The sequence below is a fragment of the Vespula vulgaris genome, chromosome 2, assembly GCF_905475345.1.
Source record: "Vespula vulgaris chromosome 2, iyVesVulg1.1, whole genome shotgun sequence".
In the NCBI taxonomy this organism is placed as follows: domain Eukaryota; kingdom Metazoa; phylum Arthropoda; class Insecta; order Hymenoptera; family Vespidae; genus Vespula; species Vespula vulgaris.
In genome coordinates, this window is record NC_066587.1 from 10,472,558 (window position 1) to 10,496,975 (window position 24,418).

General features: G+C 34.1%; 2 protein-coding genes across 6 annotated transcripts in view; both read right to left on the bottom strand.

Moving 5' to 3' along the window:
• Window positions 1-1,664, bottom strand: part of LOC127072638 (F-box only protein 7-like) — a 2,330-nt gene extending 666 nt beyond the window's left edge. Inside the window, exons 1-4 of one of the 3 annotated variants that reach the window (XM_051013187.1) lie at window positions 1,521-1,659; window positions 1,314-1,368; window positions 843-1,109; window positions 1-736 (exon numbers count right to left, since the gene is read on the bottom strand). The exon at window positions 1-736 is cut by the window's left edge and continues 179 nt beyond it. In XM_051013187.1, coding sequence (XP_050869144.1) covers window positions 229-736; window positions 843-1,109; window positions 1,314-1,333 — 795 coding nt within the window. In that variant the 5' untranslated portion in view covers window positions 1,334-1,368; window positions 1,521-1,659 and the 3' untranslated portion in view covers window positions 1-228. Of the gene's footprint in view, window positions 737-842; window positions 1,110-1,313 lie in introns of all 3 variants that reach the window. The other 2 variants (XM_051013188.1, XM_051013186.1) reach the window with 2 other exon arrangements.
• Window positions 1-12,802, bottom strand: part of LOC127072634 (uncharacterized) — a 36,029-nt gene extending 23,227 nt beyond the window's left edge. The window contains exons 1-28 of one of the 3 annotated variants that reach the window (XM_051013175.1): window positions 12,719-12,802; window positions 12,582-12,652; window positions 12,356-12,516; window positions 12,152-12,234; window positions 11,328-11,620; window positions 10,558-10,747; window positions 10,121-10,480; window positions 9,845-10,049; window positions 9,574-9,759; window positions 9,274-9,425; window positions 9,103-9,204; window positions 8,790-8,907; window positions 8,595-8,727; window positions 8,284-8,515; window positions 7,991-8,200; window positions 7,798-7,909; window positions 7,554-7,731; window positions 7,323-7,489; window positions 6,840-6,950; window positions 6,472-6,693; window positions 6,153-6,392; window positions 5,730-6,085; window positions 5,365-5,627; window positions 5,098-5,284; window positions 4,830-5,021; window positions 4,483-4,694; window positions 4,093-4,424; window positions 3,317-3,648 (exon numbers count right to left, since the gene is read on the bottom strand). In XM_051013175.1, coding sequence (XP_050869132.1) covers window positions 4,246-4,424; window positions 4,483-4,694; window positions 4,830-5,021; window positions 5,098-5,284; window positions 5,365-5,627; window positions 5,730-6,085; window positions 6,153-6,392; window positions 6,472-6,693; window positions 6,840-6,950; window positions 7,323-7,489; window positions 7,554-7,731; window positions 7,798-7,909; window positions 7,991-8,200; window positions 8,284-8,515; window positions 8,595-8,727; window positions 8,790-8,907; window positions 9,103-9,204; window positions 9,274-9,425; window positions 9,574-9,759; window positions 9,845-10,049; window positions 10,121-10,480; window positions 10,558-10,747; window positions 11,328-11,403 — 4,383 coding nt within the window. In that variant the 5' untranslated portion in view covers window positions 11,404-11,620; window positions 12,152-12,234; window positions 12,356-12,516; window positions 12,582-12,652; window positions 12,719-12,802 and the 3' untranslated portion in view covers window positions 3,317-3,648; window positions 4,093-4,245. Of the gene's footprint in view, window positions 1-3,316; window positions 3,649-4,092; window positions 4,425-4,482; window positions 4,695-4,829; window positions 5,033-5,097; window positions 5,285-5,364; window positions 5,628-5,729; window positions 6,086-6,152; window positions 6,393-6,471; window positions 6,694-6,839; window positions 6,951-7,322; window positions 7,490-7,553; window positions 7,732-7,797; window positions 7,910-7,990; window positions 8,201-8,283; window positions 8,516-8,594; window positions 8,728-8,789; window positions 8,908-9,102; window positions 9,205-9,273; window positions 9,426-9,573; window positions 9,760-9,844; window positions 10,050-10,120; window positions 10,481-10,557; window positions 10,748-11,327; window positions 11,621-12,151; window positions 12,235-12,355; window positions 12,517-12,581; window positions 12,653-12,718 lie in introns of those variants that run through there. The other 2 variants (XM_051013176.1, XM_051013177.1) reach the window with 2 other exon arrangements.
• Between the last annotated feature and the right edge of the window lie 11,616 nt (window positions 12,803-24,418).

A 24,418-nucleotide genomic window follows, 5' to 3' on the forward strand; every position in this document is an offset into this window, starting at 1 on the left:
CAGTTTTATGTAATTCATATTGTTCAAAAATTACTCAATGTTTGCGTTATACAAAGCATTTAAAAATGCGTTATCTATAAAGGTAATTACACGATATATATATATATATATATATATATATATATGTATGTATATATATAGTAGATAATTATTTAACATTCTTCTCTTAAAAAATAGATGTGTATATAAATATATACACATATATATTCCACTTAAAGTATAATTCAACTAACGACCAAACCGAGATCCAAATCTATATCTAAACAGACTACTAAAATCTAAATGAGATTGTCTAGACGAATGTAATCTTAAAAAATCTGCTAGTGATGGCATGTTATAACTTCCAACGTTTGGAGGTACATCTACTCTTGGTTGTACCAAAGATGGATGGTAGCGACTGATTTCTGGTTCGCAAATACTGCAACTAGTGTCATGATGACGTCGTTTTCTATTGCGTTCTGTATATCTTGTACGATAGCAACTTAGCCAACTTTTATCCGGTTTTACTTGCTTTTCTGCAAAGTCTCTGCGCAATAAAGCTTGCCATAAACGTGGTTCCTTAGATAATATGTTGAAATGGCGAGAACACTGTGAAACTTGCATTAATGCAGGAGCTTCTAACATCCCCAGAATTTTTAATTTTAATTCTGTAGGTAAACCTTGTAAACTAGGATTGATAAGGCCAGCTTCCGTTAAAATATCTGCTCGTACTCGCATAACTAATGCATCTTTGAACCTAACGAATTGAAAAGATATCGTGCAGTTAATATAAGTTTACTTTGCAAACTGTAATAAAAAATGTAATACATATGTAAATAAAAATATAATAAATATTGAAATACCTGTGTGATATTTCCTTAAGATTCATATAACGGCTAGTAAGGTTATTTGAAAAAGGATTCACATATCTTAAACTTTGTATAGCAATACTATAAACATTCTTTTCTCCCATGGTCGAAAAGAAATTAAGAATCAACCTATCTCCGGAAGATATGGCAACTAATTTGCATATCACATTAGGTAGATCTTTCAATACTAGTTTGATCTCATAAATATTTTTCATAGTTTTCCATTGTTTTGGTGATGTATATATAAGCTTCTTATTTTTGCTACAAACGTATACGTTAATTTGTTATTAGGTGTATATTTAAATTGACATTCACAAGCATGTGTATAACATATATGTATATGATTTATATCCATATACACTACATCATTCGTCGAGTTCTACACACACAGACACACACACACGCATTAAAACAAAGCACACCTATAAATGAAATAAATATTTAAGAAAAAATGGTTTTTCATACCTAAAAGAAGCTTCGGACATAGGTAATACGTAAAAACCAGATTCCGAGAAGAGAACTATAAACAAAGCGATCATATACTCATGATGAGTTGTATTTTCGTCCAATTTCTTTAGATAATTTTCTAATGTAGATGTCAACTTAGTAGATGTACTATCTTCGACTAATGATGATTCAGACATACTTTTTACTTTGGAATAAACTTCTAACCTTTAAATTTGATCACGCATCAAAACATACATCCTAGGCCAACGGTTTCTCTTTCACTAATGAACGAGACAATGTTGTGTTGCAGGTGGCGACCTCTACTAAGCGCAACAATGTAAGCAACGAATTATCAACATTTTATGTTTTGTAAAATAACAGATATAAATATTTTTAAAACCACTTCTTATATAATTTATTTAAATTATTTTTTATAATTTACTAAAGAAACGAATTTTATGAAGAAATAGAATTATCGTCGGTCGGTAAAGACGATCCAATTATCATTCTTCGAGTAGATAAATTCTAAACTATTGAAAATTCCTTTGGATGCGTTTCGTGCATAAAACATAATGCATAGGATGTGAAAAAAATTAGTCAGAGTATTTAACATTATCATTCGATAAGTTATCATTTTCACTTTCCTTATCTAATACTTTCCATTAACTTTATCCTTATCGTGCGTCGTAAGAGGGAACATTCGCATATCCTACAGAAAATATTTTTTGTTATCCAAACATATCACGATCGATTTAGCAGATCTTGTCGCTGAAACATCATCGCCGATATTCTTTTAAGATCCATTTAAATGAGTCACTTCGCTAAGAAACGAAGTAGAAAAATCGGTGGGACGAAAGAATGTCGAAATAACATCGATTAAAATGGAATATCGATTGGAACGATCGATTTCCGTTACTAACCTATGACGATTCAATGTCTCGTTTGTTTTTCAAAAAAAAGAGAGAGAGAGAGAGAGAGAGAGAGAAACAACAAAATAAGAGAAAGTAGATTTTTCTTAGAAGTTCTATACGATCGAGAGTCGTATACACAGTTCGATAAAAACAACTTTTAGAATAAAATCGTTTAATAAAGTTTTAGTTTGTACATATATACGCAGGATCGACGACAAAATATTATCCACCGTCGTCTCCATGCTATGTGCTATGGACAAACCGTTTCCCAATCTCCCGTCCACCTGACCGGCAGCAATCTTTCTCTCTAACAGTGATGTAAGCCCGAGAAACATTATCCGGGCTTTTTCTCGTCACGGTACGATCGGTTTTCATGATTGAAAAAAATTCCTCGATTTATCTCGAGATATTGATTTATAGAAAAACGTTTCAACGATTCTCCCGCTCGAATCATCGCTGTAAATTTATCCCGCGGAAGACGTTCGTCTTTGAAAATCGAATTCCTTCGTTCAATACTTCGATTATAAACATTTTTTTTATGGAAATAAAGGTCAAATTTTGCGACGAAGAAATCTTCTACAATTAGCAAATATTTATAAACATATAATCACTATGCTCGATCAGGAAAATATTGATGATAAAATAAAAGGGACAATATCGAATGACACGTTCGAAATCTGCGTCTATTTCTGACGTCATAGGATAATCGAAATAGTGCGATAACCGACATCGTGTGTCTTTGTCATATTATTTATTCGAGATATTTCTCTAATTCGTATCGATAACAAAGAATGTTGGTTTATATTGAACAATCGTGTAGCACTCAATACCTCATACCACTCTTAATTACTTTAACGAACCTATTCGAGAAAGTAATCGTTCCATAGAAATTTGTCATAATAAGCGTATAGTTTATTTTTAGATAAAAGAATTTCAGTAAAATGAAAGAATTTCTTTGGATCGAGGTAACGTAAATCCTTGTTACGTACCTGTCCGGCATGCAAGAGCGCTCTGTGCCACTTGTTGCATGGCCGCGCTCGACACTTCGGTTTGAATAAACTCCTCGGGAAGCAGGAAACGTAGAAAATATTCTAGGTTGGTTTTACTCACCAGGAGTGGTGCATCCTATCGTCTCCTCTTCCTCGCTCGTATCCGGTAGTCTCGCTTGTCCGTGAGACACGACACCAGTCACTACACTTGACACCCCGGAGTCGTACGATTCGGCCATTTTCAGGTTAATTCGCGTTAATCCGCACGGCGGCCACTTACCTCGTCGCATTCGAATCCGAAACCTCTTTTTCGAAACTTCCACGCACGCTTGGTGACTCCTCGCCGTACATTTCTCTCGTCAGATGGCATCACGAGTCGTGGAAACGCAGTGCTGACACCTCGCTGAGATTACGGAAGATCACTGTTGCTATCGATTCATGTAATATATGCTTCTAAACAGTTACGAATTAAGAATTAAATTAGAGATTAAATGAAAGAACAAATTTCGACAGATACCATCGTGCGATATAAACACTTTCTCAATATTGATATGTGACTTAAAAAGTTATAAAAGAAAGTGGAAAGTGGTTCAGACGTGCAAAAAGTTGCATTGCATCGCATAAATGAAAGAACGATAGATACGAAGTATCTGATCATAGATCTAAGGTCGCATCTTATATCAATAAAGTGCATTGCCAAGCGTTTCTTTTTTCTTTTTGTTTTGTTTTTTTCTCACTTTTATCTAACTAAAATATTTCAAGATAAACGGGAGATTTATAAACGGGAGCACGACAGCGATCTTCGTACTAAGGCGGCAATTATCTCCTCTGCGTAATTGATCTTTCTAGTTTACGATTAATCAAAATTAATCGACGGAGTTTGAAATGATTTTTTACCTTTATTATACGGACACATTCACGTAACTTTGAATAAATCAACGTATAGATAATTTGATAAATTATTACTGCATACACACGAATTCAATATTAAAAACATATAATTGTTGAATGTCTCTCTTTCTTTGTCTCTAACTCGCTTTCTACGTAATGTCAGGAGTCAACTAAAAGATTTGCCGGAGGTAATGTCACGATACTGTGACCGGAAATGGCGTAAGGCAGAGGTGACACGCCTCTTATCCACTTGCCCTGCTCGCAGCAATAACATTCAACGCTACTCAACGTCTTCATAAAGACTGTTGTCACGCCGCCGATTATTAATAATTGGGCACCTAAAAGGAGCATCAATATTTGGTGTCTTATTTAAACGATAGATAAATAAGTACAAACCTATCGATGCAGTACAATGACCGTGTCTCGCAATTGACATTTTTGCTTCTTCCTTCCATACGCAAAGATGAGGATCCCAAATATCAATGCGGTCTATGCTGTCGGTACTATTTCCTGTAGTCGAAGCACCTCCAATCGCGTAAAGACAATCGGAAACGACGTAAAGCGTGGCGAAACATCTCGGTGAATTCAACGGTTCCATTTTCAGCCATCTGTAATTTGAATGAATTGGTCAGATCATGCATGGATGGGGGGACATTCGACATCAGATCGGGGGACATCGACGTAACAAACTAGGAAACACAGAAATTACTACGATACGTGACCTAAATGGGAATAGAACTTACGAATTCTTTATTGGGTCGTAACATTCGACGTCCTTCGAGAATAGTTCTTTCTTCGATTTTGTCATGCCGCCAGCAATCCAGATAAAATCTCGATATTTTATACCGGCAGCACCCACCCTAGCTGTACACATAGGTTGTATTTCTTTCCACGTAGATTCCAATGGATCGAAGGCCTCGGCACTTCTCAACGCTCTGAACAAATGCTAACGAATCGTCTTGTTGTTCGTTATATACGAAAAATATGCTCTTTGGCTGTGTACTAACTCACATCCCGTTTCTATCTTGACCTCCTATGGCATACATCTTTCCATGGCTGACTACAAGAGAAAAATTTTTTCTTGGCGTCAACATGTCTTCTTCATTGTACCAAACTCTGGTAGTAGGATCGTAGCTCCAAACCGTCCCAACTATGATACTCTTCCTTTGAGAATTGTTTTCTCGAGGATCCGCTCCTCCTATCGAACAAAACAAATCCTCCTTGCTTCGTTCCTACATTTTATAATTTTATTAATACCGGTTTTAAGTGACACATTACCTACTAGATAGATACGACCTTTGAGATAAACAACCGAATGGTGATGTCGTGGCTCAGGAATTTCTCCAACGAATTCCCATAAATTTTCATCCGGCTTGAATCTATAAATATCCTTGCCGGTGTTCCCAGGATGACCGTATCCCTCGTGAGGATCGACACCACCGAATACCAGGATCGATTCACGATCGGGATAAAATAAAGAATTATCCAAAAAGTAACTGTCGATATTAGGTCCTAAAAGACTGTTGCTCAATCTTTGTGGTCTATTAAAAGAATCGATATTTTAATAGACTTTATATTGGAGCTGTTACAAGTAATAGTAAAAATGTAGAAATGAAAATGTGTAAGAAATGAAATACGCTCACAATGGTCTCGTATGATTACAAACACAAGTTTGAACTTTCTTCGATTTTGGTACATAATGTTGTATATTATCTCCACCTTGATAACGCGTTCCATTTCTCTTGACAACGTCGTTTTTTTCTATTGCGTTATTAGCCGTATGCGTGGGTATCGTACATATTCTCGGAGAGAAGGGATCATCAGGATCAGTTTTGTCCGAATGCGAAAAAGAACTCGTTATCTCGTCGCAATTGTTGAAAAATGTTGGAGATTTTATCGTCTTTATTAATTTTGAGACCTCCACTGAATTCGATAAGTTGTTATAAGATATTTTCATAGGTTGCTCACTTGGCAATGGTTCGTTCAAAAACATGTCGAACTGAAAGATACAATTCGAAATTTATTTTTTATTGCTATTTCATCGCGAAATTATGATATCTACGAACTCTAAGTCCTTCAAGATCTTTAGATACGCTCTGTTGATTCATCAAATTCGAACGATTTCCTTCTTTCTTTCGCGGGCTTGCACTTTGCTGTATCCTATTTTCTCTGTTGTTCTGACTGGCCAAACTGTTTGAAACTTTAATTGGTTCCAGAGGCTTATGAAGCTTTTGATCCACTGGTGCTGACAAAAGTTCAGCAACGCGTTTCGTATTCTGCTTCTCCTCGGATGATGTTCTTTTAATCTAGAGAGAATAGACAAATATAACAATGTCTTCTGTAGAAAACGACGAATTGAGAATTTTCTACAATTTTTCTACCAACTTCGTCGTATTTCCTTCTAGCTTTATAACCCCTGTACATAGCTTGTATAGTAGTAGCTGCACCTTCTTCAGATTTCGAAGAATCAGTGGCCTTTTCATAGGAATATCTCGTTTTCTTGCATTTCTTCAGCTGCTCTTTTATCAACGAATCTTGTTGTCGATAGTAGCAAAGGTTAGTTGTGTCACTCTGTTGCTGAGTCTCGTAATTAAATTGTTCAATGTTCTATAAATCAAACGCCAATTTCGTTTTCATTATCAAGAGCAAGGGTATCTTTCATCGATATGCTCATGATTTTATGATCGTCTGATACTAGACTCTATTACCCCTACCATTCGTTAGATCGATATAATTCACATAAATTGTATTACATTTTTGATTGGATCGCAGGATCTCTTTTGCAATTTCGCGTCATCGTTGGGTCTAACGTCAAAATTAACTTGCTTGTTATTTCTTTCTTGATCCTGCTGTATTCGGTCATTCTGAAAAAATATATTTCAATGGGAATACAAATACCTTGATTTTCAATTACCGTTAGGATGGGCTTCTCAATCTTTACGACTTACCAATAAGTTATCACACTGTTTTTCTATCGTTTCATTTGTAAATAATTTACCAGGAATTATATTGATATCAAGAGATATATTAATAATTATATTGTTTAAACATATATACGTATATCCGATAAGACTAACGTACAATTTATATACAAGTACCAATACAAGATAAATAAACTTATCAAAAGTATATCTTTCGAATGTTGCTAAGCGTAAATAAATTTGTCAATTCTTTGACCGTTTAGATAGACTTCGATTGGTTTTATTTTGCAAGAAGTCTGTTGGTGACTTACTCACCACCTTCCCGTTGTTTCTATCCAAGCTATTAAGGTACACGCTTAACATTTCCGGTGTCATCATTATGCCGGTTGACGATTCTGCGGGTAAATAACTACTAGGTGATACTTTGGACGTGCAATACTTCGAAGCTCTTCCCATATTAGTTGTCAGAAAACTTCCTTGACCTTAACATTGTTATTCGTTTTATTTTTAATATCGTTTTACTAGCTATATATGATGAAAATATACCTGATGTTAAAGTCATGTGATTACAATGACTTTGTTGATAAGTAGGTTGGCAATAATCCTTGGGAGGTGAATTAGGTGGATTTGGTTTCATTTGCTGCTTGCTAGCCTTTAGTTCTGATATTTTTGTCCTTTGATATTCCTCCAGATATAACAAGAATTCTCGATATGTCACGTAATTCTTGAAATACCATGAGTGCTATTTATTGAGTATCGAGTAAGATGTATTGAGTGAATCTAAAAGTACCTTGTCCTCTCCGGCCCAATTACGGTTGGTTGGTTCCGACAAGCCAAGTAAATCGATCCAGTGATAATAATCTTCGGTTTGATTTCCATACCAATATTTGATGATAACGAAGCTTTTGATTGCACGAATAATTATTTTCTTAATCATTTTACGGATATACGTGGAAAAAAAATACAAAAGAAGGGATTCTTACGCTAGACCATCGTCTACCATTTTCTGTATCTCCGGGTAGGACATCAGTTCCATGAATTCGGGATTTTCAGGATTTCTTTTTACATCGACGAGTTGCCATGGTGCTATAAGTCCAAATCTAACGCATTTTAATACTTCCAGCATATGTTTTTTTCTGTTCTCCCAATCATGCATTAACCATCTTACAGCAGACATTAATATCTCCATCTCGCTAAAGGAAATTTGACTATCAGAAATTATAAGATTTTTACAACAAAATTCAAACATTTTTATATGATTTACGAGATCGTATACCTATTAACACAAATATAATTTGATTTTAATAGAAGACACAATTCGTCCACAGACAATTCCAAGAAATCTTTTGTGCTGACGAGTATCAAAAAGAACTTCATGATTCTAGGTACCATTAATTCCATTACGGCAGTATTATTAATTCTCTTTGCTTCCATATATAATAAAAATGCAGTATTCTCCGAAAAAAGTTCGTCGTTGTCTATAAAAGCCCAGCATTGTTCTTCTAATTCTAGACACAAATTTAATTAATCTCGATCATTGACATTCAATTTTGAGCTATCGATTTTCTTTAAAAATCTTCGAACAACCTTTAATGCCAAGGTACTGTGCAGCTGTAAAAATCTCCAAAATGTTATCCCTGCGTAGTAGATGACAACTTTCGCTCGTTGGACTGATCATCCAATCGTAGATAATGGAAAATGCCTTTGAAGTTACACTGCTCTGTAAATTTATTTTAGGTATTAGAAAAAATAGTAAAGTAACAAATAAGATTAGAAACTTACCTCAGTCAAGTCAATTTCTTTACTATTCCTTTCATCGAAGAACGTACTGTAGCTCTGAAGAACCAAAAGATGACAGTGAAATTCATCCTGTCCTATTCGAATGATGCAATCGGCGTTCCTTGAACAACACAAATATTTTAGAGAGCATTTTAATAAGGCTACGGAAGAACAGACAGTCTACATTACTGGTTAGCTTTGTTAAAGGATCGGATTCTATATGCGGTGATTTGGATTCGAAACCCTGCTCATTCTGAATGTGTATATGCTTGTAATATATATTATTCCGATGTTTCATTATCTCCAAAGAACTTACTTATAATTCGTTATACGCCTCGCTAATTCTTGATATAAATCAGTTTTTTCCGGAAGAATAACACTATTCCAATCGATTGGTTCCTCTTGCATCAAACCGAGTCTGATACAATTTAATAAAATAGTTACGAATAGTACGACGTAAGTAATAGATAGATAAGGTAGCACTTACGAAGAGAGAGGTACTTCTTGGATCGAAGGAACTTGATTAGACGTGGCTTGTATTGATTGATTCTGCTCCATCTCTGGCTGATGGGCTTTAGCTTTATATGGCTGTGTTCTTGGTTTATACTCCACTTGGATATCAGGTAACTTTTTATGAGCCTGCGTGTTTGATATTCAAAACTGCGGTATTACTGAATCACGATACTTCTGACACCAAGTGATACAATATTACGATATAAATTATACTTAATTAATACAGAACGTCGATTATCGAGAGAAAAGAAAAAAAATTGATCGTTAATATTACTTGTAAATGATTGATTGCCGAGGGTGTCACTCCTGGAGGAAGATCGATGAAACTCTGCCTAGTTGAGGAGTCAGAAATAGATCTGTTCACGTCGATGTTAGATTTATTGAGCTCTGCCTTAACGTTAACCTTCGTGTGCCGTGGATCCGCTACTAATACACTGACTTTTTTGGATTCGAAAACGACCTGAATAAAGGATCTTATTTAAAAGGGATACTTATCACATTTTTTTACATTCCTGGCGAGTTCAATACACGAATCAAGACTGTACCTGATTTGGAATAACTTTTAAATTCCCACTGGGAGTTGCCTGAAACGGAAAGATTCTTCTACTTTCGTCAATATCGTTCGTGCTGAAGCAAACTTGATCGTTTATAATATCATTTGGACGCGTTTGCATATTCTGTATCAAGAAGTTCAAATTTGGTGACAACACGGAGTGTTTCATAGTTTCTTCTTGACCCTGTTCTCTTGTACTATAACGAACGTCCACCGATATTTTTAATTAATCTTTAACATTTATATTTTAACTAGAAAAAAAACTCACTTAACACTTTGAGCCATCAGTTTCGAGTCAGAAGGATAACATTTCTCTTTTAAATCCTTATCAGTTTTGGAAGGTTTTTCTGATATTCTTTGGCAGTCCTCGACTTTATAACAAAAAACTTCTTCCTGGATAGAAACAGGATCTTTGCTACTGATTGAATCAGCTTGCTTCGATCTTTCCGCCGCTGCCCAGCGATCTCTCGTTGAAGGCGTAACTTGCACCACTCTGCTCTTGTGATAAATATTCACATTCAAAGGTTCTGATCGTTTCGATATTCGAGAATATCTCCTCGAAGTAATTTTTCTCCGTGGGATCGAGTAACGTGGTGATTGATATTCTGGACTGTCAACCGGTTTTATCCTACAAAAGAACACATTTTTTCTTTATTTAGACTTATTTTAGAGAGATTAGAAATATAATAAAATGAAGTGATTTACCTAAGAGAATGCTCTGAAGTGACGTCCGACGTTCGAACGATGGATCGATCAGATTTTGACGGTTGAACGAGTTGCTTTGAAAATGTCTTTGGTGCCTCGAAAGATCCTCCTTGATATAAGACAACGACGCTACTTTTACTATTACTTGGATGTTCGATTGAGTTCGTTTTTACGTTTTCCTCTTGATACACTATGGGCGTCCAGGTGATATTAAATCGCTCGCTTCGACAAATTTAAAATTTCCTATGCTTTGTACTTCGATTGGCCCGTTTCACGGCGTACTGCGAGTATTAGCAGTAGTAACGTGTCGATGTGCTCGATAGATATCTTCTTTTTCGAAGAAAATATAGGCGACGACAAAGACGATCAAGAGGATCAAGTACATTGAATTATCGACGTATTCGAGAAAATTGGGCTTTGGAGTAAACTACAGTGCAGGACTCCGAAAGAAATTGCAAACCTGATTCCAACATGAGTTTACTTTTTCTCTCATCAAGAAATCAGGTAATAAACCAACAATAAAATTTTTGTAAGTTCTGTTCACATATACATACGCACAAATATATATAACTTAGGAATCGTAATACAAAATTTAATGTAAACTAGAATATTCGACTTGAAAGACACGAGCTTCCATTCTACAGTTTCTGCAATTGTCTCCAAAACCCGAGAACATACGAGAAAGACTAGCTACATCGACTTGTCCATATATATATATATACAGAGAAACGGGCCAGCATCGAGATAAAGCTTAAAAAAATACGTCTTACATTTTTTGCTGTTACGACGTACCGCCCTTACGATTCGTGGCGTGCGTTTTTCCTTCCTGCTGTCAGGAGAACGCATTAGGCGTTTTAACCATACGAATTTTTTTTAACGATAGCGTGCTGTACACTTTTTTATTCTCGTCTCTGCACGCATCTGAACCGGCTGAAACTTCTTTGAATAATTACCAAAGTTTTGCGAGATCTTCTTTACTCTTAACTTTCCTTTCTTCTTCTTCTTCTTCTTCTTTCTTGTCGCACTCGTAAGACTTTTTCCCTTCTGCGAAAGTTACCTTGTACTATGAAGAAAAAGAAACAACAAATTATCTTTTTTATTTCATTTTATTTTATTTTATTTTATTTTTTTTTTTTTGAATAATAATAATAGATATTTTGTCTATTGTATTTTTTCATTTTTTTTGAGAAAAAGAAGTAAATATTTTGTCTTTTGTATTTTATTGTATTGTTTTTTAAAAAAAGATAAGAAATTATATCATTTTTATTTCATTTCATTGATTTTTTTGAAAGAAGACAAGAACTTTGTTTTCCCTCATTTTATTTTATTTTCATTTGTAAAAATATATGAGATATTGTATTTCTTATTTTATTTCAATTTCTCTTGCGAAAAGAAATAAGAGATATTATATTTCATATTTTATTTCATTTTCTGTTTTTAAAGGAAACAAGAAATTGTTTTTTATTTCATGTTACTCTAAAAAAAGAGAAAAATATATATAAGAAGTGTATGATTTCTTTTTGATATTTTCATAATAATGATTGTCAGAAAATTACAAACATATTTTCTGATAGGAAAAATTCAATTATTTTACCTCATATTTCCTCTTATCGCGAGGCGAAGTAAATCGACGATTTGAAATTTTCTGCGCCGCGATAACCTTTTTCTCTTCCGAATCTATAAACATAATGCAATGATGGAACATTAATAAACTTCTCCGAAACAATAATTTATAGATTAAAACAATTTAATCGTTGTCCACGAATCACTAATATTTCTACTCCTAGCGAGCACTTACATCACTTACGTAATTTTGATTCCACGCATTGGCGATTAACCAATCGAGGCGTACTTCGATCGCTTAAAGATCCTTCAAGAAGATTCGGTGTAGCGTCTGAATCGATATTCTGTGTTACGAATGGCAAAAATCGTCGTAAACGTTGACGAAGTCGCGTTTTTCTATGAACATTCAATTCGATATTTGGGAAACAAAATAAATAAACTTCATCTTTAACAACTCTTACCTAGGATTTAAGAGATCGAGTTCGATCGATCGTGAAGAATCGTCTTCGGTCGATGTAGAAATGTACGAATTCTATCGAAATTAAACAATATAAAATAATTAAGATGAAAGAACGAAAGAAAAAAAATATATACTTACATTGTGAGGCCTCGAATTTCTTCGCATGATACGCGTTACATTCGATTAATTTTTTATCGCCACTCGCATGATTTTCGACATAATTATTTGATCTACTTTTTGTTTGTCTCTCTCTCTATATATATATATATTTTATATATATATGTGTATATATATATATATATATATATATATATATATGCATGTACACACTCACTTTCGTTACGTAGCTTTAAATATTGTAAGTGCAGTTATTACAAATGCAGTTATTGTAAGTGCAGTTAAAAAAAAACAGTAAAAATGTGACTTGGAAATCGGTGCTGTGACATTTAATACAACCGGAACATTTATAAAAGCGTGCCGTACAGAAAGACCTTAGAAACCAAACAGCCCAACAAATGAATGCTGGAAATTTCGAGATTGTTTTACTTGTCGAACTTTCTCTGTTCTCTCGATCATACGATCGGAACGAATTCTTTTTCTGTAAAATATAAAAAATTATATGATTTATGCACTATATCGATTTTTAGTTTTGAATTTAACAAATAATTTCTTTTTTCTTTGTTATTGAAAATAAATCTTAAACCTGTTTAAAAATCTATAGATTTTACAAACTTTACAATAAATACAATCTTTGGTTTACAAATAGATCGATTATTTTTATATTTTCTCTCTCATGGTAGCCATCTTTCGGTAAAAACTATATCGGTAAAAGCGGAATGTTCAACGTTAAAGTTGATGCTTGTAGTTGACGAATTTGTTTTTTACATTCATCGCTAGATGGTGCTACTTGTATCTATTTACAATTAATATCTTAACGAGGTAATATTTCGAAGCATAGATCTTATGCTTCGTTCAGTTATGTTAGTCTAATTCGATTCAACCGTCTTACAAATTTATTATCCAAAAATAGAGAAGCTTAATATAAAAAATCTTCTATGAAAATAATAAATCGACGTTAACTAACCTTTAATCTTCAACTTATCTTGACATTTTATAAAAATATATTAGAAAATCAATATTAATCGTGGAGTAGGCACGTTTCTACGTTTAAAAACAAAATATTGAAAGTATTTGAAGAATTCATTTTCATTTTTATTTTTGCCCTGCTTTTCTTAGCTTTCGTTTTATATCACAAAATGATGGAATTTAATCTTCAAAATAAGACGAACATTTAGTTAGATACTAAGAATGAATTTTATTTTTTTTTTGTGGATGAAAGAAAAATAAGTTTCTAAATAGAAAAGGTTCTGGGATAAGTAATCGGATGAAAATATGATGGTTAGGATAGCACGGGTTGTGCTTTGCCTGGCGGTAGGCTGCATCGATCGCTTCGCCGTCCTGGTGACCTCGACCTAATGCCACCCTCTTCTGCTCTTGAGCAGAGAGAGACCTCTCCTCTCTTCTCCTCTCTTCTCCTTTCCCTCTCTCTCCTATATTATCCTCTCCTTCTTCACTTCTCTTCCACTTCCATCTCGTACTATTGCTACTACTGCTGCTGCTGCTTCTACTATTGTAGCTACTTCTGCTAGTGTTACTGTTTCTCCAGCATTTCTTCCTGATTTCTGTTGGACTATCTATTCGTTCTTTTCTAAGACACGGAGTCGATTAACACTCTCGTCAAAACAGACAAAGCGAGAAAGTATGAGAATTTGAAAAACGTAAAAAGAAGGAAGGTGGGGAAAGAGTAGAAAACAGAGAGAGGGAGAGAGAGAAAGAGAGAGAGAGAGAGAGAGAGAGAAAGTATAGTAATAAATATGAAAATAAAAAACTTTAAGTTCAAATATACGGTTCTCTCTCTCTCTCTCTCTCTCTCTCTCTCTCTCTCTCTCTCTCTCTCTCTCTCTCTCTCTCTTTCTTTTTCTTGTACTACACGTTCGAAATTATTTTTGAACGACCTTCGGCCTCCAAACTGAAGCCATCGTAGAGGATTATTTTCCTCCTTCTCTTTTTCAAATCGTGTAACAACGTTAAAGTTTGCGTTAAACGGATTCGACAGATCGATAATCCGATAATAACGTTAAGATTCGAGTGCTCTACAAACATTTTGATCGAAATTTCGAAATCGATGATTTCTCTCTCTTTTTTTTTTTATTTTTCTCAATCACTATCTCTTTATCTTTCTCTCTCATCGTTGCAGCGTAATTAACGTTTATTGCGATGTCCGTCCCAAATTAGGACGATCGGTTGATCAATAAATATGAGAGCCGATATAATCGTTCGAACGATAGCTTTTTAACGATTCCAATTTTTCCTTATTTTCAACGATTATATTCCCATAAATAATCTCTTTCTTTCTCTTTTTCTACATTTCTGGTAATAACGATATCAATTGTTCTTTTATCATGAATATTAATAATATACCATCGATCTATAAAATTAATAGTAGTAATAATACTACTAATAATAATAATAATAACGCGAAGCCTTGCGTGAACAAAACCTTACAACATTAATCAAATTAAGCTAAATAATCGATTCAAAACAATCATATTTCCCCATTTGAAGAAATCGAAGAGAAGATATTTCCTACGATCGATTCAATGAAAACAAGTCGGTCTTGTCTAACGATATAAATTACGATCGAAGAAGGACGAGGAGAATTCAATGAAGAGATTATGAAACATTTTTATTACGTTCCATTGATTTCATCGCTTTGATTATTTTAAATTTCACTATAAAAATTTTTTTAATTAACGATACAACATAAATCTCATCAAAGATTTCATTTAATTTGATACTGGAGATAGACTACGTTTTATCTTTTCATATATGAATTATAATTAATGTCGAATTATGTCCGAAACTCGTTTTAACGTGCACCACTCATGAATGTGTCTAAAGTTCAAACACGCGCGTGCCCCAGAAAGAATCGATCATAGCAAACGTGTTGAGAAAAGCTACAGTGTTCGTAGAGAGAAAGAGAAAGAGTAAAAAATAGAGAGAGTGAAAGAGAGGAAGAAAAAAGGGAGAGAGAGAGAGAGAAAGAGGATAGTACGAATTCATCCTTAAATACGAGTGGCGTTTCTATAAGATGAACAATAAAATCGCATTTTTCAAGAACGTTTCATTTCTCGTCCTTGGGGAGAATTGCCCTTATTCCATATTCTATCCCCCTCTCTATTTCTCTCCTCTCTTTCTCTAGAAGTCGACATTTCTCGCGTAGAAATTCATTTTGACGAGCCGACGCTTTGCTATGGCCTCAGTGAAAGATAAAGAGAGAGAGAGAGAGAGAGAGAGAGAGAGAGAGCGAATAAAAAAAGAAAGACAAGGATGGAAACTACGACCGAGAAATAAAGATAGAAAAGGACAAGAAAAAGATAAACGAGTTAGAGAGATAGAAAGATGGGAGGACTCGTCGAGTCCAACACGACGAAAAAAGAAGATAAAAGATAAAAGAAAAACAAGAAGATGAAGAAAGAAGAGAATCTGTAACTGATACTTCGGCGGTGGACTGAACAAGAAAGAAAAAGAGGGAGAGGACAGTGCTGGTCTATGGAAGGAGCATACGTTCGAACGTAGACACGTTCCAATTTTGCTTCATTTGCGGAGTATGGGATAAAAAGAAAAAGAAAGAAAGATAAAAAAGAGGACAAAGATAAATACGTAAATCTCGATAGTGCTATCTCTCTATGTGGATATGTTCACAAATGCTAATAAACAAAAAAAGAAGGAGGAAGAACAATTGTAAAATTGGATAAAAAGAGATAGAATTAAATAGGCGAGTAAAAAGAGAGAGGGTATGACAAAGTTGTGTGGTGGGGATAACAGTTGAAAGAGCGTACGAGAGGGGGAGAGAGAGAATGGAGGGTGGAGAGTTGCCAAGGTTACACCCGCGTTATAGCCACCCTACGGTCGCTCCAGTAACCACCATCCCTTCTCGAACAGCCTCTCCTTCTCTTCCTCTCCTGGACCGTTTTCTATCCTTCTCTTCGATTCCCACCATCTCTCAACGACGGAGCTACGTAAACGGGACGAACACGCGCGACCCTTTCCGTCCTTTCTTCGAAAACTTCCACGATAAATCCTACCACCCACCCATACTACCGTCTGCATTCTGATTTAACGCGGTCGTCTTGCTCGTTAAGGTTGAAAGTCAGAAAAAAAAAAGAAATAAAAAGTGTTGTCTAGGTATAACGTCCAAAGATTTCGATCGACGTACATATATAACGAATCTTCCTTATGCGAGAGAAAGGGTTAATGAATGTGCTTTATTATTATTTTTTTATTTAAAAAGAATTATTTCTTTCTTTAATAGATCACCTATTTTCTATTTTGACCTCCGATCATTGTGAAGTACGTCTTACATAATTGTAAAAATCCATTTTCGAATCTTCAAAGTAAAATAGGGGGAAGGAAAGAGAGAAAAAGACTTCGTTTTATTAAATGAAGTATTAAGAAGGCGAGAAATTAAATTATGTTACATGATATGATTAAACATTGTTACAGTGGTTCGTTTTTTTGAAGTCTGGCGATATTATTGTATGCGATGCATACGGAGAAAGATGAAACGATCCTATTTTATCCCAGATCGTTAATACGTGTCGCCGTTACGTCATGCGCAATACGTCCATGCATACATACATATATGTATAAACATATATATATGTATATAGACGAACACATATATACGTATGCAGAAGGCGTAATTGCATAAAAGAAACGAGTCGAATTTTTGGGAGAAACGTTTTGCAAATGAATTGTTAAGAAGGGGCCGTTTTAATTAATTGTTACGCTTGTTGCATGCCTGTTTCGTTAGTTGCTTTTTTGTTTTTAGCGTTTTTCATTATTTTCCTTCATTCTTCTGTTTGACAAGAGTAACGCTTTTTTCGTCTACCATATACCTTGTGTAAAAAAAGAGAAAAAAGAAATAGTAAACGAAATACTAGAACTTTTTCCCTTTTCTTTACCGACAAATTGGTTATCCGTTTTTTCCTTTTTCTCTCACTCTTTCTTGTTTTTAATACACTGAGAAAAAGAATGTAAATTATTCTTCAGTTCATCATTGTTGGAATATGACAAAGGATTTTTCCACCGTCAGTTATACGAGCTTCCCGGCCAAGATGAGTATAGTAATTCAATTCAAATCAAAAGGTCCTTCGTTCCGACAATCGTACAATATTTGAGATATTACGTACATTTTAAGAATAAAACAAATTGTGGAGAAGAGATAAATAGATCGAGAGAGAGAGAGAGAGAGAGAGAGAGAGAGAGAGAGAGAGAGAGAGAGAGAGAGAGAGAGAGAGAGAGAGAGAGACAGTAAAGGAAGGGAAGCGTGAATGAGTGCGAAGAGTTAACACCTATCAAGGAAAATGCATATTCCGTACACTGCACGCCTACACAAATCCTATCTCGTTTTTCCCAGCCCATTCTAGCGAATACTAAACTCTTTCGCTTTTTTCTTTTCTTTTGTACCTCCTCTCTGTTCTTTTTTTTATTCAACCCCTGTCTTTTTTCCGTTCGTTGAGTCTCTCTGAGAGAAAGAAGGAAAACTGATAAGAAGGATTAAACGTGTACGTTGGTGAAAGAGAAAAAATAAAATAAAAAACCAATAAAAACTAAGGAATATGCATTCAATAGGCCGTGTAAACGAGGATCAGCCATGCAACATTATCGGCTGAGCACGAAATCACGGACTCGATTTTGCGAATAAATATTTATTTATTTACATACATAACTACATGTGTGTGTATACACACACACACATAGAGACACACACGTGTGTATACATTCTTACGCTCGAGTTGCAGTATTTCTCTCACCGAAGGGACGGTTTATCGGATAACCGGTAACTTCGAATTCGAGGATGCAATATAAATCGAATTGTTGTACGTATGAGTGAACACTTTGCGCTTTGTAATTCGAGGGTACTCTAGTTACATATATACACATATATATATACATATAATACATATAATACACATACACATACGATATATATATATATATATATATATATCATATTAATTCCAGGTTGATAGTTTGACCCACTTTACAAGCGTGTTGTAGAAATTCTAATGCCACAAGTGCACGTAGCTCGAATTAAATGGATTCGTACATATAAAATTTCGCATTATAATAGCACGTTCAGCGTTCCATTCTAAAATGTCGATGCGGAGAACGTAATAAGCAAATAAGCGATACACATTAATTGGATCTTATGACTCTTTGCGTACCAGTAAAATTCTAGCTAATTTTAAATAGAAGAAAATAAAGTAAAGCCTAAAAGCTCAATTTATTTTTATAAAAATGAATTAAATATGTATATTAAATTCGATAGCTTCGCGTTTTCCAAATATTGGTATAGCGTATTCAAGCGTAGAGTAAAGTAGCAAGATACTCTATACGGTTAAGAATTAACGTACCGTTACGTCGAATATCATAGGAATCGATTATCGTTTCATCTACATAATTTTAAGTGAGCTCGGTCTCCATCGTTACTCGACAGTAGAGTTACGTCGCGTTCGACGTTTCTCGATGCAAATTGCGCGCGTGACAGGACGTAACGAGGACGACGAGGGAATCGTCAGAAAATATTAGGATGAAAACTCGATTTAGGCTCGTTTGTTAGAACGTAACCGAGGGGGACGCGTTACAGACACACATTTGCTAACCAACTCTTGCTCATTCGGCTATAGGTAGCTAGGTATATCGTTGCAATTGCTCTTGGAAATTGCGAGCACACTTTTCCTAGATTTATAGACGCTGCTCGAAGCGAATAATAGAGCGATGTCGTGTGCCTTTATGGTAATTCGTTACATCGATTATGTCTGCTAGCTATTAAGTTATTGTTACGACTGAAAGAAACTATCATGATTTTTTCTTTTTTTTTCTTTTTTAGATAACGTTCGAATATTTATTTATTTTGAATTTCCAACGTAGATATTCAAGATAATATTTGTTATAAATCAATTATGAAAATATTCTCGTCGACTTTTAATATTATTTCAAACATCAAGAATAATAATTGTTCTTCCGATAAACGTTTCTACCGCCATGTTTCTGAACTGATGTTTGTATCTGTCGAGAAAGACTAATACTACCTATATATATTTCTCTTTGTCTTGCAATAAGCAGTAAGTCGTAGTCGATAACTGGATCAGCACGTAGCCTATTTTCACCGAGGTAGGTCCTAACCGCGGCTTAATCTGATTTATGCGCCGCAGCTTCCGCGTTCGCGCGGTATTAGCATAGAGCTACGGCCGGGAATACGTAAAGTCCCGATGCAGAAGTCGATGAATTTAGGTATGAAATTGCATTTTAAACCGACCAGTAGCAGCACCACCAGCATCGACGTTCCCAATTCGATTACTATCGATTCCTGAATTCAGCATCGTCGACATGGCCTCTCTACAAAACGGAGGGTTTACTTTGCGTTCGTTGCATTACTATCGCCTTTGTTTTCTCTTTTTTTCCTTCTTCCTCTCTTTTCCTTTCGAAATTATACGAACAGGAACGGCGCACTTTCCTCGATAACAAAACCGATCAAATTGCCATAGCAGTCGATTACTTTGAATTTGATTATGTCTCTTTATCGTTCGACCGATTACGTTCCATTTCACCTATTCTTGCCACCAACTACTGTCATCATAACGATTCTCCATTTGCATTTTGTTGCGTTCTCTCCTGCCGTACTGAGCGATTTCATGGGCCGAAATCCTCGTAGTTTCGATCCTAGTGCAATTCCTCGAATACCCATCCGCAAATTCCGAAATAATGAAACGATCCTACGAGAGAACGCAGAACGTATGCGAGCGAAACTATTTACGTGCTGATCATTCATTCGTTATATCGTGCAAACCGATCGACGTTTTGTGTTGGATTATTAACTGAACACTAATGAAGATAATTACTTCGTAATTTAGCATTACTAACTGGTATGCTTGGCGTTGCTATCAATAAAAAAAAAGAGAGCAAGTGGGCAAGAGAGCTAGAGAGAGAGAGAGAGAGAGATAGAAAGAGCATAGAAAAAGAAGTATTTTTAGTATGTAATTCCAATCAGTGAGGTATACGATAATAAGATTATTTTTCTATCCGATCAACTTTTCATTTCTTCAGATTTTTAATAATTTATTTTAATTATGTATTCTTTAATTATATCAATATATACGATTTCCATTAATTATTAATATATATCATAATTTTTGTCATACTAAATTTGCAATTAAGGTTCATTAGGTATATGAGCTGATGTTAATTATATTTTTTTTTTACATTATTAAGATAGATATTTAATAATTATAGTAATCGGTAAGCGAGTAGCGAAACAATTAGGCCTTGACCGGAGTTAACAACAACAACGACAACGACAACGACAACATTTCGGTCCCCTTACGTTGGCGTTGTTTGGCTTCACGAGCATGCATTCAGTTGTGAACATACCAACACAAACAAACTCACACATGCATACATAGAAGGGGATTAATTTAGTGCCGACCATTATCGCAGTTGCACATTCCCCGGCGCGCTGCAACGGCGCTAGTCAACATGGAAGATGAACGGCGCAAGTAACGCCATTATTACGCAACATCCATTCCGCATTCTACGTTTCCACTCAATGACCCTCACCGTTTCCACCTTCGAATGATTTCGTAAAATTTTCTTAAGTATTTTGAAAAGGAATCCGTGTATTTTATTATTGTTCGTTTCCTTTGTATGGCATTGCAATTTTATCTATTTCACAAAAATAAGACAGTTGCATTATTAATTCATTATTATTCAATATTAATTTAATTCAATATTAATTGATTTAGGTAAACATTATCTTAGAATGTAATCATTTATGATCAAATTATTTGATCGTCAAAATGCGTCAACTCTTATCCGTTAGATTGTTATCAAATATTAGCCAATAAATAATATAGGAATTTTCAAAATGTTATATCTAAATAAATAATTAATTATTCTATGTTGTAATAATAATTATATAGATATGATTATTGATCCTTTTGATAAAGCGTATAAAGAATAGTGAAATTGTAAGAATTATTTTTTTATATAATATAATAAATATAAGAAAACTATTAATAATAGTACAATTATTATATCAACCAATGGTTAACCAATAAGTAATGTAAATAAAAATATAGTAGTGTAGCATAGTAATTTTATTTTTCTAGATATAAAATAGTAAGAATTTCGACATTGAGTATTTATTAGCCAATGACATAATTTTCAAATCACTACCTGTTTCCATTATAAAAATAGATATATAAAAAGATAAATATATAAAAAAGATTCTGTGAGAATTCTTAAAAGAAAATGCATCCTTCGCTTAATTATTAATTTCTTTCATAGGTATTACAGTTTTGCCTTTTTTGAGAAGAATAAAAAATTTCATGATAATTAATGAAAACAACTATTGATTAAATAAATTATATAACCAAAACAAATGCAAAATATACTTTTGTATAATCTAAATCAAATGTATTAACTGTTATCGATTCGGTGAAATGTTTTTCAGATTGAACAGAATTGAAAATATAAATACGATTGTACTAAAAGAGTTCTTATAAAGAAGTTATTATGATCACTTTTCCATTGCTGTTACTCTCGTCATGACAACGTCGTTATTATTACACTGCTGTCGGTAACAGAAGCAAGCAACATCGTTGTCGCATTGTGGCCACTATCTCCATGACGAAAATCCTTTAAAGGAAAATTAACTTGCGGGTAAACCCTTGATAGAAGAAATTAATGCTCTTCTATCGTTGGCTCTCGGTGACTCTGTTCTTGTATACCATCGCTGGTAGTAATACCACTAACAGCAACAGCAACGGTACATTGTGTAACTTAATTAGTCTTGGGCTAATTCGACCAACGTGTAGATACGTGCTATCATCGTTGATGATCCTTATATGAAATTTATCGAAAATATATATATATGCGTGCGTGCGTGTGTGTGTGTGTGTGTGTGTGTGTGTGTGTGTGTACACATATTACTCGAGAGAAATACAAATTATAGTTTGCGAAAAAATGAGAAAAGATTATGTATTACCAATTATCACGTTTTTGCATGTTATTAAAACAAAATTCGTTTAGAATGAAAGATAAAATATTATATATCCGTTTATAATGTAATATATCTGTTTGTTATCAACTTATCGAACAAAGTTCGGAGAATTGTTTCAGATTTATATATTCTTTAAAAACGTTACTTATCGAAAACAAATCTGTTTATCATTGATTTAACGAACTAAATTCTGAAAGTATATATAGGTCTTATAATGTATTGAATGTATTGAAAATATAATTAGTTCTTAAAAAAAAGTAGGTGAACATTTACCTACTTCGAAAGGTTTATACTTTTTCGTTACCTTGACCCGACCATTTATCAAGTTCATTTATTATATATACAGATATGTTTAGATTTATGAACTGAAACCTGTAAAGCTTTCAGATCTCAAAATTCCTTCCATTATAATCTCTAAAATAATTGAAGATTTCAAAAAGCTTTTCTACAGATTCACTTGAATGTTTCTTTGTAGATAATGTTAAAAGATACTTCATGCTTTTTGCCCCCCCCTCTTTTCATCAAAAAGCTATCAAAGTTACGAATAATTTACCTCGTTCCTTTGGGTTGTGTTTCGTTGCTTACGCATCGTGAAAAAGTTAAGTTTGATTCGTCTAAAGTTCGAAAACTCGATAAGTAAGCACGACTTATTATTATGCGATGAGCTTAGAAACTTTGGAAAGCAATTTCTTCAATAAGTAGTAGCAACATGCCTGTTTTAAGCCATTGGAATATTTTATCGATACTGAAGACATATATAAACATATGATAGACAGATCATTCAATCCTTTGCCATATGTCATATAAATTGAATATGTTCTGTAATAAATTCTTTACTATATTCTCAAAAATTAATAGAAATAAACGAGAAAACTAAATATAATACGAAGTTTTTATAGTTTTATATATTTATATAGAAAAGATCTAACTTGTTCATTAATAAAAGAATAAATAAATCATTTGTTTTTATTTTTGTCATATGTATGTGTATCTGCTTTCTTTTACGATTTTTATTAATTTATCCAAAACTTCTTACATTTTTAATTTCTCTACGTTTTTAATTTCCATCAAAATGGATTTCGTAAATTCAAAAATCTTCCTGATCAATAGGTTAAAAATAAATGAAAATTATCAAGATTAATTTATTTTTCTAATATAATATATAAGTAGTCCAAAAATCAATCGTCATTTTCTAATATCAAAATAAAATTTACAGGAACTAAAATTTCACTCATTATAATCTTGCGTCTTCTTTTATTAGTCTAAGTGTTATTTTCTTGCACATAACTACAAGGAACTAATAATATCTCGGTAATATTTAGAAAGCCAAATGATGATTTGTTAAAATTTTCTGTGATATTATTATTGTCATACACGCGACGAGCTTGGTCTCCTCGTCTACAAAAATATGTCTTTTAAAATCACATGATGGTTTTCGTTGATGATAAATCACTGACAGAAAAGTTGATTATTACAGAAGGAGAAAGAAGAGAGACTGATGGTTGAGCGAAATTCTTTCGAGAGAAGAAAAAAAGAAGAAAAAGTCATTCGTTCATTCAGTCTTGGTCAAATCCGTATTTTTGTTTTAAAACTCGTTTTCGAAAGCTTCTGCAAAGGTCGTCGGACAAAAGGAACGGCGTATTTTCCAAGTGTTGGAATCTTTCCAGCTGGCATTGCCCTGACGAACGAGTAAACGCGATTATCTTGTT